The following is a 15,067-nucleotide window of genomic DNA, read 5'->3' as shown; positions in this document are numbered from 1 at the left end:
AGGTACAAGTATTTAGTAAATACCTCACTGCTGGGATCCTCATAATGTCACTTTATAGAGTAAAGGTATTTATTTATTTTTTTTATATACCAGCAGTAAATACCATTCTTTCCCTCCATAATGCATTCCTTGCTAAACATTGTCCTTCAATTACATAGGCAAGGGTGCACAAACAGCACCATATACAGTTCCTTTTTCTTCTCTTCCCTGCCTCTTCTTGCAGTGTTAGTATTTTCTTTGTTAGTGGATGGGGCAGGCAGTGAGGGAGAAGGAGAGGTGGGCAGAGAGGAGGTGAATGCAGCATTTTGTCCTTCCTCGGGTGAAAGCAAAGACTAGGCTGTATCCTTCTTTTATTCTTAATTTTTATGCTTCTCAAATATTTTAGCTGCTGCTTACCATTAATTTTCCTCCTTCTATCCTTGTTGAATGGATAGAAAGAGCAATAAGAGAGAGAAGGCAAGGAACAAGGAACTCCAAAGTCACTCCCATTGAAGGCATAGAAACCACTGATAGACAGTCACCTAGTAGCCTAGCTGGACAAGCTGCTTCCTACCAGATACTACCATACAAGGCCCATATCATCATACTTCAAAGAGGAATAAGATTGTAACCATTGCTACCATATTCAGGCAAAAACAAGCCATGTAAGACGATTTTATAGGATCTTTCCTGAACCCACACCTGCTTTTGCCATGGGACATTTAAATGGACTTTAAACCAGTCAACAGTGCTTTTCATGGAAAACAGATGCCCTGGCAATTATTCTAGAAAGATAATGAATACATTACTGCACATTTTGAAACATGCCCTTTTTTTTTTACCAAAATGCAGTGAGCACTCTCTTAATATGAATTTCCCAAACCTTGTGATTTTTCTTGAATTCCTAGAATAAGGTACAAATTTAAAAAAATGCATGTATTGTCAGAGATAAAGCATTCATATTCACCATTCATATTTGAATGCATTTGAATGCAGTGTTTGGGTGCATTTGTATTAATTTATAAATTATTCTTATTAGAAATCAGTGTTCCCATTCATACTTGAATATTTAAGAAAAGCATTCATATTCTTGGCATAATGTGATGAATATTTGTAAGATTAAACGAGTACTTACCAAGTATGAAGTTTTATCGCAATTTCACGAACATTTAACGACGTCACGGTGATATACAATGAGATGTCCTGCTACCTATCCATCGTCAGTCCATTGAAAGTGTAGGTTTGAGGAAGCAGTGAGAAAGAATTGCAGGGGCTGAGACCCCGAAGTGAGCATGACCAGAAAGGGCTGGGAGGGAGGGCATTGTATACCACCATGACGTCGTTAAATGTTCATGAAATTGCGATCAAACTTCACACTTGGTAAGTACTCGTTTAATCTTACAATTTGACGTCACGATATTTAACTGACGTCATGACGGTTCCAATGAGAGCTTTAGAGAGGTTCCTCAAATCTAAAAAGAGTACTCAGAGAGTAGAAATGGCTAGAAATGGAACTATGGAGACAAAATGCCCAAGAAGAATAGGAAAAGAAACTGTATTTCAAAATCACAACAGTAAGTCACAACAGACAAAGAACAACAGCAACAGACAACTATAATCCGGTGAAGCATAATAGTTTATGTCAGGATATCCATAATATGCAATACAAAAGGAACACACCCATAAAGCACAACATATGTTGAAATTACAAACACAAAATTTTATATTTAATAGTACCAAAAAGATCCACAGGGAAAAGGAAAGAAGCCCAATAATTCAATAAACCATAATAGTGGAATAGTTCCACCGTTATAGGTAATTCATCCCTAAACCAAAAGGGAGCCCAAGGATCCCCATAAGTCACCTCAAGCCTGGAATTAAGCCAGACACCCTAGGGTAAAACGGCCCTCGCAAACTGTCCATGTTGAGTAAGAGGCTTGTGGTAGTGGCGTGTAAATGTAGACTCCCTCGCCCAACCAATAGTGGAGATAATCGTTGACAAAGGCAACACTAGGGCCGCCTTGATGGATGATGCTGACCTAGTAGAATGGGGAGAAAACACCGTAAGGTCAATGCCAGCTGCTCCCATCACATCTCTCACCCAACGACGCAAAGTGTCCCGAGAAGCCAACTGTACTGGGGGATGTGTAGTCAAGAAAATCCAGTAAGCTCGCCTCGGATGGGCCTAGTTCTATGAAGATAATGTTTTATAGTGTGCACAATACACAATCGACTGTCATGTGGATATGCTTCAAATACTAACCCTGAAAGATGGACCCCTGGACAAGAAGTTTTCAAGAGATCACTAATCCCAAACAGCCTGAGACTCAGAAAGACTTAAGTTGCGAATATCTAGCAAATGCAAGGTTTGGCCACGCTGGCCTGACAACAAGAGCAAAAGAATGACCAGTTTTCTGGATAAGTGAAGGAATGACAAAGCCTCAGTGGTGCCAAGACTACAGATATAATCTAAAACCGGTTGAGGGTCCCAAGTCACATGTGTACGAGAAAAAGATGGTCGCTGTAGAAAAACTGCCTTCATAAACTGAGAAACCAAAGGATGCTGGCCTGCAGGTCGGTCAGCAATTGTGGCAATGGCAGAGATGGCAGACCGGATGGTGTTCATAGTGCTGTACCCATGGCCTGGTTCCCGGTTAAATTCTGATAAAATATAATGTAAAAGGACACCTATAGGGGCCTGAAAAGGATCAGTCGTCCTGCCGAGACAAAATAGCAACCATTTGTTGATATGTGGCCTATATTGTGCCTCTCCATGAGTGAAGGAAAAATTGGGCAACTTCTGATGAAATGCCGCGATGTGTGAAGGCTGTCCGGAGAGCAGCATTGCTGTCAAGACCATCTTGTGAGCTCAGGGGTGTGTGAGAGTTGGCTGCTGAGGGAGAACAAGAGGGCAGCATGGTAGTAAAACTGGTGTGGCTACCGATAACTGAAGGGCCGTCGGGAACCACACCTGTGTTGGCCATAGAGGGAGAATCATCAAAACTGTTGCACCGTCATCCTGCAGTTTTTGCAGAGTCCTGGAGATCACACTGAAAGGTAGAAAAGCATATAAACTTTTACCACCCCAGTCCAGGGTGAAGGCATTAATGTCCATAGCAGATGGGTCAGGCTTCCAAGAGACAAAAGCAGGTAATTGAGCATTAATACAAGTGGCAAAAAGATCTATCTCGGGAGTATAAAATCGCTGACAAAGCTTCCTAAAAATTAATGGCTGTAGCATCCATTCACTATCCATTTTGCTGACTCTAGATTCCATGTCAGCTATCACATTGGAGACACCCTGCACATGTGCTGCAGACAAGGAAATACCCTGAGACGCTGCCCATTCAAAAATCTGCTCAGTAAGCGCCTGAAGTGTAGGTCTCATGCTACCACAACGATTAATACAGGCAACAGCTGTGGCATTGTTGGAGTGGAGCTGGGTATGAGAGCCTGTCCGATCCTTACATAGGGACTGTAAGCCCAAGAGAATATCTTTCAACTCCAGAGAATTAATGTGATCCAGCTCCAGCTGGGCCCAGTGACCTCCAGTTTTAACAGCCCCCATCGAAGCACCCCAACCAGTCAGGCAGGCATCTGTGAACAGCTCACAGTCTGGGGGAGAAGGGTGAATCGACCTCACCTGAGAATCGACATTAGTTACCCACCAAGTAACTAAAGTCCGGGCATGAGTATCCAAAGAGATACGGGAATGGTAATTTCCACAAGACTGAGAAAGACCTCTGTTACGTAGGATTTCCAGGTACCTGTAACGGAGAGGAGCTAGCTCCACTGCAGGGCCAGCAGCCACTGCTAAACCAGTAAAAGAAGACAAGTCAAATAAAGTTGTATCATCTTTGAGGAGGAGTAAGCCTTGTTCTTTGATGCGCTCCTTCCTGGAGGATGACAAAGTGACAGTCATGGTAACCAAGTCGAGAACCACGCCAAGGAAAATAACTCTCTGTGTAGGTTCCAAAACTGACTTCTGCACATTAATAGTGAGACCCAGAGAATCCAAGAAATGTAAGGCGTAGCCTACCTTAGCCCGCAAAATATCTGGAGAAGGGGCAATAAAAAAGACAGTCATCTAAATAACATGAAACAACTATTCCAAGGGACCGTAAGTTGGAAAGAACAGGCTTCATTAACTTAGTAAAAGTGCGAGGTACTGGTGGGAAGCCTGGGAAAACCGGTGTGTCGGGCGGGAAGAGGGAGTAAACTGCCTGCCAGGTACCTTAGAAGGGCGAAACGCCGGCCGACCCAGCCGCCCTGCCCTGTGGATCTCTTCACATTTTTTGGCCACATCAAAGGGGAACAATTCATCTTGTCTCCACTTCACACTCCCATTTACATAAATCTACCATAGCCGAATCCCGCACATGAATCCGGGCAATATCTTTTCTCAGTTGATTAATATAATTTACTGCTGAAGTGAGAAGATGCAGACAACAGTTAAGTCCATCTAAGTAGCAGTGCAAACTCTTACCTTTCTCTTCCCCAATGTCATTTACACAAACTGCAATAGGGACTAAGGCCTTAGACAGCAGGCCGTTAGTCTGGAAGAGCTTACCGTCTACAAGCCTCCCATGCAAACTCATGGCCTTAGTTATGGCAGGGTTGGTCACAGGCACTGACAGGTTCGGGACATTACTGGGTAGCTTGATCGACGCACAGGTTGACTTCACATTATCTGCTTGTGGACGACGATGAAGGCTGGAGTTGAGGATGGTGGCCAAGCGAGCCGACAGAGGCTCACCCTTCTCCTCCTCACCATAGAAGTTGCCAGAGAAATCTTCCAATGCCTTCATGAAGTCCTCGTCCACCGTCTCATCAGGGGCAAGCTGGTCTAAGTCATCAAGAGGGTCTGGCTGACTGGCCTGAATCTCTCCCTCCTCTTCCTCAGAGGAAGAGAGAGCATTAAACCCGCTGAAGTTGGTACCAGTAACCGGCGACTCCACAGGTTGCGCAGGAACTTAGTCCAGTCTGTCAATAAGGCCAGAAAGGAGGGTAGAGAGTCGGTCCATGGCTGCATTCTCCCCAGACACAGATGGGAACTCGGCCAACGTGGTAACATGGCTGGGCCCGGCAACAGGTGAGGGCGGGGAAGCACACGGCTGGCGAGGGGCAGAAACCTCCATTGACGACTGGCTCCTTTTCCGCGACGAAACTAAACCGTCCAATTCCCCACTGCTACGCTTTTTCCCACCTGACGATGAGGAACCAGAACGCTGGGGTGTGTGGTAAGCGGATCCCGGGCCAGACATCACACTGCTCACTAAGGAGACAGAGGGGGTCAGGCCGGCGCTATATTTTATCATGATAGGGCAGCAGGAAGCCAGCCTCTGCGCCAAACTGCATTGTATAAAAACATATTGCAGTATAAGAGAAACCTGTAGAACATCGAAGTCACTTTCATCCACAGTCCAAATAGGACTGAAAGGGAGAAGGCTCATCAAGCAGAGCCCAAGCAGAGTTGAAGTGGACTGCGTGGAGGTAGACAGCGAACTGACAATGGATAGGTAGTAGGACATCTCATTGGAACCGCTGTGACGTCAGTTAAATATTGTGACGTGAAATCCTAAATATATGTTGTTCCTTATAACTTAAGATCCCTGGGTGGACATGTATACTTGTTCAGAAAACTATCCTAGATAGATAGATGGAGTAGGCAGTAGACACCTGCTGAAATGATAATTACTCCCAGTGAGGTCTAAAGCATTGTTCAAGGGGTGCTGTGAATTTACCATTAAGCCCAGCTGTGACCTCACTGAACGTTTCCCTTTGTGTCTCACAACACAACGCACTTTACATTTCTGCCCAGAACAATGCCAAGTCTGTCCTCCAACTAGCCAAAAACTCCTTCATTAACAGCAAGTGTCAAAATCTTTCAAGATCTAACTCCCCTCATGACTTCTAGCATCTAGCCATAAATATCTCCAATAACTTTGCTGTTTCTTCTTTCCTTCCTTCATTTCAACCAGATGGCACCACTGCTATAACATCTATTTCTAAAGCAGAAATCTTAGCTCAAACCTTTGCTAAAAACTCTACCTTGGACAATTCTGGGCTTGTTCCTCCACCTCCTCCAACCTCTGACTACTTCATGCTACCTATTAAAATTCTTCGCAATGATGTTTTCCATGCACTTACTGGCCTAAACCCTCGGAAAGCCTGTGGACCTGATGGGGTCCCTCCTATTGTTCTCTGAAACTGTGCCTCCGTGCTTGCACCTTGCCTACTCAAACTCTCTCAGCTCTGTCTGTCAACATCTACCTTTCCTTCTTGCTGGAAGTTTGCCTACATTCAGCCTGTTCCTAAAAAGGGTGACCATTCTAATCCCTCAAACTACTGTCGTATTGCTTTAATTTCCTGCCTATCTAAAGTTTTTGAATCTATCCTCAACAAAAAGATTCTTAAACATCTATCACTTCACAACCTTCTATCTGATTGCCAGTATGGGTTCCGTCAAGGCCGCTCTACTGGTGATCTTCTGGCTTTCCTTACTGAGTCTTGGTCATCCTCTTTTAGAGCTTTTGGTGAAACTTTTGCTGTTGTCTTGGACATATCAAAAGCTTTTGATTGAGTCTGGCACAAAGCTTTGATTTCCAAACTACCCTCCTACAGCTTCTATCCTTCTCTGTAACTTCATCTCAAGTTTCCTTTCTGACCATTCTATTGCTGCTGTGGTAGATGATCACTTCTTGTCCTAAATCTATTAACAGTGGTATTCCTTAGGGTTCTGTCCTGTCACCCCCTCTCTTCTTATTATTCATTAATGATCTTCTAAACCAAACTTCTTGTCCTATCCACTCCTACACTGATGATACCACCCTGCACTTTTCCACGTCTTTTCATAGATGTCCAACCCTTCAGGAGGTAAACATTTCATGCAGAAGCTACAGCTACAGAACGCTTGACTTCTGATCTTTCTAAAATTTCTGATTGGGGCAGAGCAAACTTGGTATTGTTCAATGCCTCAAAAACTCAATTCCTTCATCTATCAACTCAACACAACCTTCCAGATAACTGTCCCCTCTTCTTCAATGACACTCAACTGTCCCCCTCTTCTACACTGAACATCCTTGGTCTGTCCTCTACTTATAATCTGAACTGGAAACTTCACATCTCATCTCTAGCTAAAACAGCTTCTATGAAGTTAGGTGTTCTGAGATGTCTCTGCCAGTTTTTCTCATCCCCCCAGCTGCTAACTCTGTACAAGGGCCTTATCCGTCCATGTATGGAGTATGCTTCACATGTCTGGGGGGTTCCAATCATACTGCTCTTCTAGACAGGGTGGAATCAAAAACTTTTCATCTCATCAACTCTTCTCCTCTGACTGCCTGTCTTCAGCCTCTCTCTCACCACCGCAATGTTGCATCTCTAGCTGTCTTCTACCGCTATTTTCATGCTAACTGCTCTTCTGATCTTGCTAACTGCATGCCTCTCTTCCTCCCGTGGCCTCGCTGCACAAAACATTCTTCTTTCTCTCACCCCTATTCTGCCCATCTCTCTAATGCAAGAGTTAACCAGTATTCTCAATCATTCATCCCTTTCTCTGGTAAACTCTGGAACTCCCTGCCTGCTTCTATATTTCCACCTTCCTATGACTTGAATTCCTTCAAGAGGGAGGTTTCAAGACACTTATCCATCAGTTCTTGACTACTGCTTTGACCCTTTTATGGGACTGGCATTTCAATGTTTTTTTTTGTGGGGGGGGATTTTTGTTGCCCTTGGCCAGTGTCCCTCCTACATAAAAAAAAAAAAAATCTGCCTTTCTGTCGACGACTCTTAAGTGTCTTGACACCCCTCCTCAACTTTTTCTTCATTAACTTCTGCAACATTCGCGGTCTAAGATCTAATTTTCAATCTTTAGAACACCATTTCTCCTCTTCTAAACCTCATCTTCTTTTCCCCACTGAAACTCAGGTGTCTGAGGCAACTGACAGTAGCCCCTTTTCTGTTCCCTCCTACTTTCTCTATCATCATTTTCGATCCAAAGCTGGATGCTGCGTTTATGTGCGCAATGACTTAACCTGCTCTCATGCCCACGCTCTTGAATCTTCCGAGTTTTCTACCATCTGGCTACGACTACAGAGACACTCTCATACTAAATTTATCTGTGCTGTATACCTCTCACCTAACTTCTCTAACTATAAGAAATTCTTTGACTACTTAACTTCCAAAGTGGAGCACATTCTGAACCTCTTCCCTTTTGCAGAGATCTCCGTTCTTGGAGACTTCAGTGTTTACCACCAGCTTTGGCTTTCCTCTCCCTTCACTGACCATCCTGGTGAACTAGCCTACAACTTTGCTATCCTCCATGACCTAGAGCAATTGGTGCAACACCCTACTCGTATTTCTGATTGTCTTGGAGATACGCCCAACATTCTTGACCTTTTCCTGACCTCTAATCCTTCTGCTTATGCTGTCACCCTTTCTTCTTCGTTAGGCTCCTCCGATCACAATCTCATATCTTTATCTTGTCTTATCTCTCCAATCCCTCCTCAGGATCCCCCTAAGCGAAGCTGCCTCTGGCGTTTTGCCTCTGCTAGTTGGGGGGACCTGAGGAGGTATTTTGCTGATTTTCCTTGGAATGACTACTGCTTCCGTGTCAGAGACCTGTCTTTGTGTGCTGAGCGCATAACAGAGGTGATAGTGTCTGGCATGGAGGCATACATTCCTCACTCTTTTTCTCGTCCTAAACCTTCTAAACCTTGGTTTAACACAGCTTGTTCTCGTACTATACATGATAGAGAGGTGGCCCACAAAAGGTACTTAAGCCTTCCATCACCAGAATCTCATGCACTTTATATTTTTGCCCGGAACCATGCCAAGTCTGTTCTCCAAATAGCCAAAAACTCCTTCATTAACAGAAAATGTCAAAACCTTTCAAGATCTAACTCCCCTCGTGATTTCTGGCATCTAGCCAAAAATATCTCCAATAACTTTGCTTCCTCTTCTTCTTTCCCTCCTCTATTTCAACCAGATGGCACCACTGCTATCACATCTATTTCTAAAGCTGAACTCTTTGCTCAAACCTTTGCTAAAAACTCTACCTTGGACGATTCTGGGCTTGTTCTTCCCTCTCCTCCACCCTCTGACTACTTCATGCCACGTATTAAAATTCTTTGCAATGATGTTTTCCATGCCCTTGCTGGCCTAAACCCTCAGAAGTCTTATGGACCTGATGGGGTCCCTCGTATTGTTCTCCGAAACTGTGCCTCCGTGCTTGCACCTTGCCTAGTCAAACTCTTTCAGCTCTGTTTGTCAACATCTACCTTTCCTTCTTGCTGGAAGTTTGCCTACATTCAACCTGTTCCTTAAAAAGGGTGACCGTTCTAATCCCTCAAACTACCGTCTAATTGCTTTAATTTCCTGCCTATCTAAAGTTTTTGAATCTATCCTCAACAGGAAGATTCTTAAACATCTATCACTTCACAACCTTCTATCTGATCGCCATTATGGGTTCCTTCAAGGCTGCTCTACTGGTGATCTGGCTTTCTTTACTGAGTCTTGGTCATCCTCTTTTAGAGATTTTGGTGAAACTTTTGCTGTTGCCTTGGACATATCAAAAGCTTTTGATAGAGTCTGGCACAAAGCTTTGATTTCCAAACTACCCTCCTATGGTTTCTATCCTTCTCTCTGTAACTTCATCTCAAATTTCCTTTCTGACCGTTCTATTGCTGCTGTGGTAGACGGTCACTGTTCTTCTAAATCTATTAACAGTGGTGTTCCTCAGGGTTCTGTCCTGTCACCCACTCTCTTCTTATTATTCATTAATGATCTTCTAAACCAAACTTCTTGTCCTATCCACTCCTACGTTGATGATACCACCCTGCACTTTTCCACGTCTTTTCATAGACGTCCAACCCTTCAGGAGGTAAACATATCACGCAGAGAAGCCACAGAACGCCTGACTTCTGATCTTTCTAAAATTTCTGATTAGGGCAGAGCAAACTTGGTATTGTTCAATGACTCAAAAACTCAATTCCTCCATCTATCAACTCGACAGAACCTTCCAGACAACTATCCCCTCTTCTTCAATGACACTCAACTGTCCCCCTCTTCTACACTGAACATCCTTGGTCTGTTCTTTACGTATAATCTGAACTGGAAACTTCACATCTCATCTGTACCTAAAACAGCTTCTATGAAGTTAGGTGTTTTGAGACGTCGCTGCCAGTTTTTCTTACCCCCCCAGCTGCTAACTCTGTACAAGGGCCTTATCCGTCCATGTATGGAGTATGCTTCATATGTCTGGGGGGGTTCCATTCATACTGCTCTTCTAGACAGGGTGGAATCAAAAACTTTTCATCTCATCAATTCCTCTCCTATAACTGACTGTCTTCAGCCTCTCTCTCACTGCCGCAATGTTGCACATCTAGCTGTCTTCTACTGCTATTTTCATGCTAACTGCTCTTCTGATCTTGCTAACTGCATGCCTTTCCTCCCTCCGCGGCCTCGCTGCACAAGACTTTCTTCTTTCTCTCACCCCTATTCTGTCCACCTCTAACAAGAGTTAACCAGTATTCTCAGGCATTCATCCCTTTCTCTGGTAAACTCTGGAACTCCCTGCCTGCTTCTGTATTTCCACCTTCCTATGACTTGAATCCCTTCAAGAGGGAGGTTTCAAGACACTTATCCATCAATTTTTGACCACTGGTTTGACCCTTTTATGGGACTGGCATTTCAGTGGGCATTTTTTTTATTAGATTTTTGTTGCCCTTGGCCAGTGTCCTTCCTACATAAAAAAAAAAAAAAAAAGCCTGGGGGCTTCTTAGAGCTTCCCTTATTTCTTATGTTTTTATGTACAGTATTGTATCTCAGTTAACCATGTAAGCAGTAGAGCCACTGATATGACTTTGGACATTTTTGGTCAATGTTAATTTTTTCCCATCTTTTCCTATGTATAAAATATTGTTTATGTTATTTATGTGTTGTGGAATGCTTTGGAAACACTTAAAGTGGTATACTACTACTTGTTACTTAATTTCTAAGAATAGATTAATATTTTTTTTATGTAGTCAGTTAAGAAAATGCACATTGAGGTTTCACTTACTTAACCATGCCTTGTTTCTCAGAAGATGTCTGGCTTTTAGTTACAGTATGTTTGGCAAGTGAGACACCAGATGTGTGTGCTGCCTGTAATAAATGCTAGTACATAATTGACTAGCTGACTAGCCTTTGCTTATGTGGTGGCTTTGTGTTGGCCCAATATATTGTACAACCCAACATATTGTACATCCTCCCCCAAGATAATAAGTGTGCATGCACATTATACACTCGACACCAAAAGAGATGACAAAATTTGAGTTGCTTCTTGACCTCTGCCTCCCAGTGCCTTTATACAGAAGCCAGTGTGTGGCATGTAGCTTGGCACCTGGGAGTAGGTGGATCATGTGTGGCTCATTGTCATCACAGGAAGAGGGCTCCTGACAGTGTTGAAGATGGAATTGGAAAAGTGAAGGTGGAGGCACTCCTTCAGCTGTAGCACTTTTCCTCCACCAGGGAAAGTGGGACTGTAACTGGTCTTGGCAATGCACTGTCACCTGACTCCACTGCATTGCTGCTGCTGTCAGTGATGGTTGATGCTGCAACTAGGGGCTGGTGACACCAAGTTTTCTTGCTTAGCATTCCCAACAGTGTTGAGGGTAGCCTCAAATGCGACACAGAACTTGCATAACAAATCCATGTCAATTAACAACCCTCACTTATGAAATGCCTGTTCCTTTACCATTGCACTTTGTAGGCCAGCTACTAGTTTCCAGAACAGCATGTATTTGAACAGGCTGCTGTCACAATGAGTACACCTAAACTCAGTCCACTGCACACTTAACTGACTGTGTCAAGTATTCACACATGGACTTGCTTGGGCGCTGGGTTGTCGTGAAGAACCTGCACCAATTGGCTGCTTGGTTGGTTGCTTGGAGGGCAATGCGATCATTGGTGTCAGTGTTTCTGTTATGGACAGCATGTGCCACAGTCCCATAGTGAACCTGGTGTCCAGGGAGTGCTGAAGGGCTAGTATACAGTAGAAACAGATGTGCAGGACTGCCTCCAATGGTGCTCAGTCATTGAGCTCCAGCCAACATTCCAGTGAGGACCTTCATAACCTAAATGCTGCAGTGAACATCTCCATATTGCATCTTTCTGGGGCTGCTTGATGGTGGAGTCCTTGAAAATGGGTGGCAGATTGGTTGTGCCACCAGCTACTGCTATAGAGCAGAGATGCCCTGTGGGTTTGTTTGAGTGCAGTGGGCATCTGTAGTACCCAGTAGCTGGATCTGGTCATCTGAGTGGCAAGACAGGGGCAACATCCTGCCATGGTGAAGACATTGATCCAACAACCACTGCACTAAGTAGGATGGGTGAGTGAGGCACCAGGTGCATGTGCTGCCTTTAATGAGAGCTAGTACAGAACTGACTGGCTGACTAGCTGCTGCCTACGTGGTGGCTTTGTGTCAGTCCAACATATTGTACAACCCAGCATATTGTACATTTATATTATCCAAATGTCTGTGGTGCTTAGGAAAGGCCAAATGTGTACACGATTGTACATGATGTTCTTTTCATTATTTTGATTTCTGATTAATTTCCTTGTATTTTTTTTCTAGGCATTTATGCTTCTTAGAGCTGGAGTGAATTTCAAGCTGGTGTTGATACATAGTTTCTTCATCTAAATTTCTTTACAGGATTAGCCATGTTTCCTAATAATGAGCCACACTTTTAACAGTAAAACATTTTTTTTATCTATTATTCCATGTCTTTTCTCTCACTGATGCCATGAATCTTCACAAAAGAGTGATTTCTATTTAATTGACTCTACAATTCTATTTCATTTTCTTTTGACATAATGGAAATCTTAACTGGTTGAAGTGGAAATTCCTCTGAATTGAATTTGAATTTATTGAACTATGAAATTATCTATGCCTTTCACATGATTATGTATGTTAATACATTTTCTAATGCACATGGACTCCTTCATACTTGGTCTCTCTCTTTATTGTTCATTACATGATTTGATGTATATATTTAGCATGTCCAATCCTGCTGTTGTTTTCTTCGAACTTTTTCATTCTAATGAAAATTTAAATAAACCTCAGAAATGGGAATTTCATGTGGAAGATGACATCCCTTGATGTTGTGAAATCTCGCCTGGTGGCCAAATTTCAGTGGGAGAACAGCAACATTGCTCTTGATGCTTCAGTCAAATTCCAGCAGCGTTTCATCCAAATGGTAAGTTTGCTTGAAACTGTGAACTGTTGGAACTCTATGCTATACTTCAGATTTGTGCTTTAATGATTTAATTGAATAAGCCAAATTTTAGCATACTTACTTATAGATACTGACCATTTTAAATGTAAAATGCTAGTTGGAAGGAACACTGGAGACCCCTTGGGAAGATCTGGGCCATTCCAGCATCCGCCTTGTAGGACAGCCACAGGAAGGGGGTTACAAGAATCAGCTTGTGCTACGGGGCATGGAAACTACCTACAGAGGACACCTCTTTTGGAAGTACCGTGATGAAAATGACTGGGATGTTGACATACAGGTTAGTTCATATTTTGAGATAAGTTTTATGATGTAGTAAAACATTGATACATGAAAATTTGATAGTTAAAAATCTGTAATATTAAAGTAGCTGTTCTTTTTTTCTTTAATACACTGCAGTAGTATATTCTCAGTTACCTTTTGATAAGATTGTGTGTTTGTGCTTATAATACTCTCTTGAGTTTTGCATTTGCTTTTTTCCCAAGACATAATGCTAAACTCAATAATTGTCAAACTTGGTTTTTGAAAACACTGATAAACATTCATTCCTGCTGCATGGCCTAAAACTGCATATGTAAGTGTGTGTGTGTTTTGTCCTCACTTTTGTCATGAAGCACCAGTGTGGTATCACTACATGTGGAACTGTGTGAGTGTGTATGTGTTTTTTTCTTTACACCCAGTGTGACACAGTGGTGCAGTGGTGTGTCACTGCCACATCTAAGACAGTGTGAATGTGTGTTTTGTCCTGACTTCCAGCATGACACAACAGTGCAGCAGTGGGGTGCTGCCACATCTAGAACTTTGTGTGTATGTCTTTTGTCCTGACATTTACCATAAAACATTGGTGCAGAGGTGTGACACTGCTGCAGCATAATGCTATGCTTTGTGGTGGATAAGGTAATGCTGCAATAGTAAGACAACTCCCATGTGTGTGTACAGGTACTCCTCACTATGTGATTGGGTTAGGTTCCTGAAAATGCAATTGTATAGCGAATGACCATATAGTGAAGTTAAGAATGAATGGGAAAAATAGGGATGCATTCCAAGACCTGTATGTATGTGCCCTAATGTCTCCTAAAACCCATAAAAAAACATAAAATATCATATGGAAACACAGTTATTGCCTAAAGTAATAAAACACATTACATAAATAAAATAAACACAAGAATAAAGCAATGAAATAAAAGTAAATAAAAATAATTTTTGTACTCTCACTGTAGTGTTGAGTTCATATGTCTCCTTGCCCTAATGTCTCCACTGAGGCTAGGAAACATCCAGGGCCTCTGTGTGTTCACTCATCCTCATCATCTGAGATGAGGAAGAGGTCCACCATGGAAGAGGGGCTTGAATGGGCAACAGAGGTTGATGGCCCAGTAATGGTAGGGATGGGTGGGCTTGCAGTGGCAGAGGTGGCTGGGCTGGCAGCAGGACTGGCTGGGCTGGCAGCATGACTGACAGGGCTGGTGGCAGAGGTGGCTGGGCTGGCTTGGACGGCAGCAGTGGTGTCTGGGCTGACATCAGGGGTGGCTGTGCTGGCTTGGACAGCGGCAGTACTGACTGGGTTGGTGGATGGCTTGAAGTAGCTGGAGATGGTGAGCTGTCTTTCTTGCCTTCTTTTTGGATCATAAATTTCTCAATACACCTTGAGGGTTTTATCTATGGCGTAAACAGCTGTTCCACTCCTGGCAGGGTTTCGATCACATTCCTTGAGGAGCTTCAAGCTGCACTCTATGCCACTGAACACCTCCTGGAATGTTTATATGTCCAGTCCTCTTTATGGTTCCAGCTCCTCCTCTTCCTCCTCCTCGGTGACTCC

The 15,067-nt window shown here is 43.2% G+C and overlaps 1 protein-coding gene across 2 annotated transcripts in view; it reads left to right on the top strand.

The window, feature by feature from the left end:
• Window positions 1-15,067, top strand: part of LOC135111515 (uncharacterized) — a 716,663-nt gene that overhangs the window by 293,818 nt on the left and 407,778 nt on the right. For both annotated transcript variants that reach the window (XM_064024883.1, XM_064024882.1), the window contains exons 44-45: window positions 13,083-13,215; window positions 13,352-13,531. In XM_064024883.1, the coding sequence (XP_063880953.1) occupies window positions 13,083-13,215; window positions 13,352-13,531 (313 nt within the window). The remainder of the gene's footprint in view (window positions 1-13,082; window positions 13,216-13,351; window positions 13,532-15,067) is intronic.

This window comes from Scylla paramamosain, chromosome 22 (assembly GCF_035594125.1).
Source record: "Scylla paramamosain isolate STU-SP2022 chromosome 22, ASM3559412v1, whole genome shotgun sequence".
Classification (NCBI taxonomy): Eukaryota; Metazoa; Arthropoda; class Malacostraca; order Decapoda; family Portunidae; genus Scylla; species Scylla paramamosain.
Note: the sequence above shows the minus strand (reverse complement) of the source record. Positions and strands in the feature narration are given on the sequence as shown.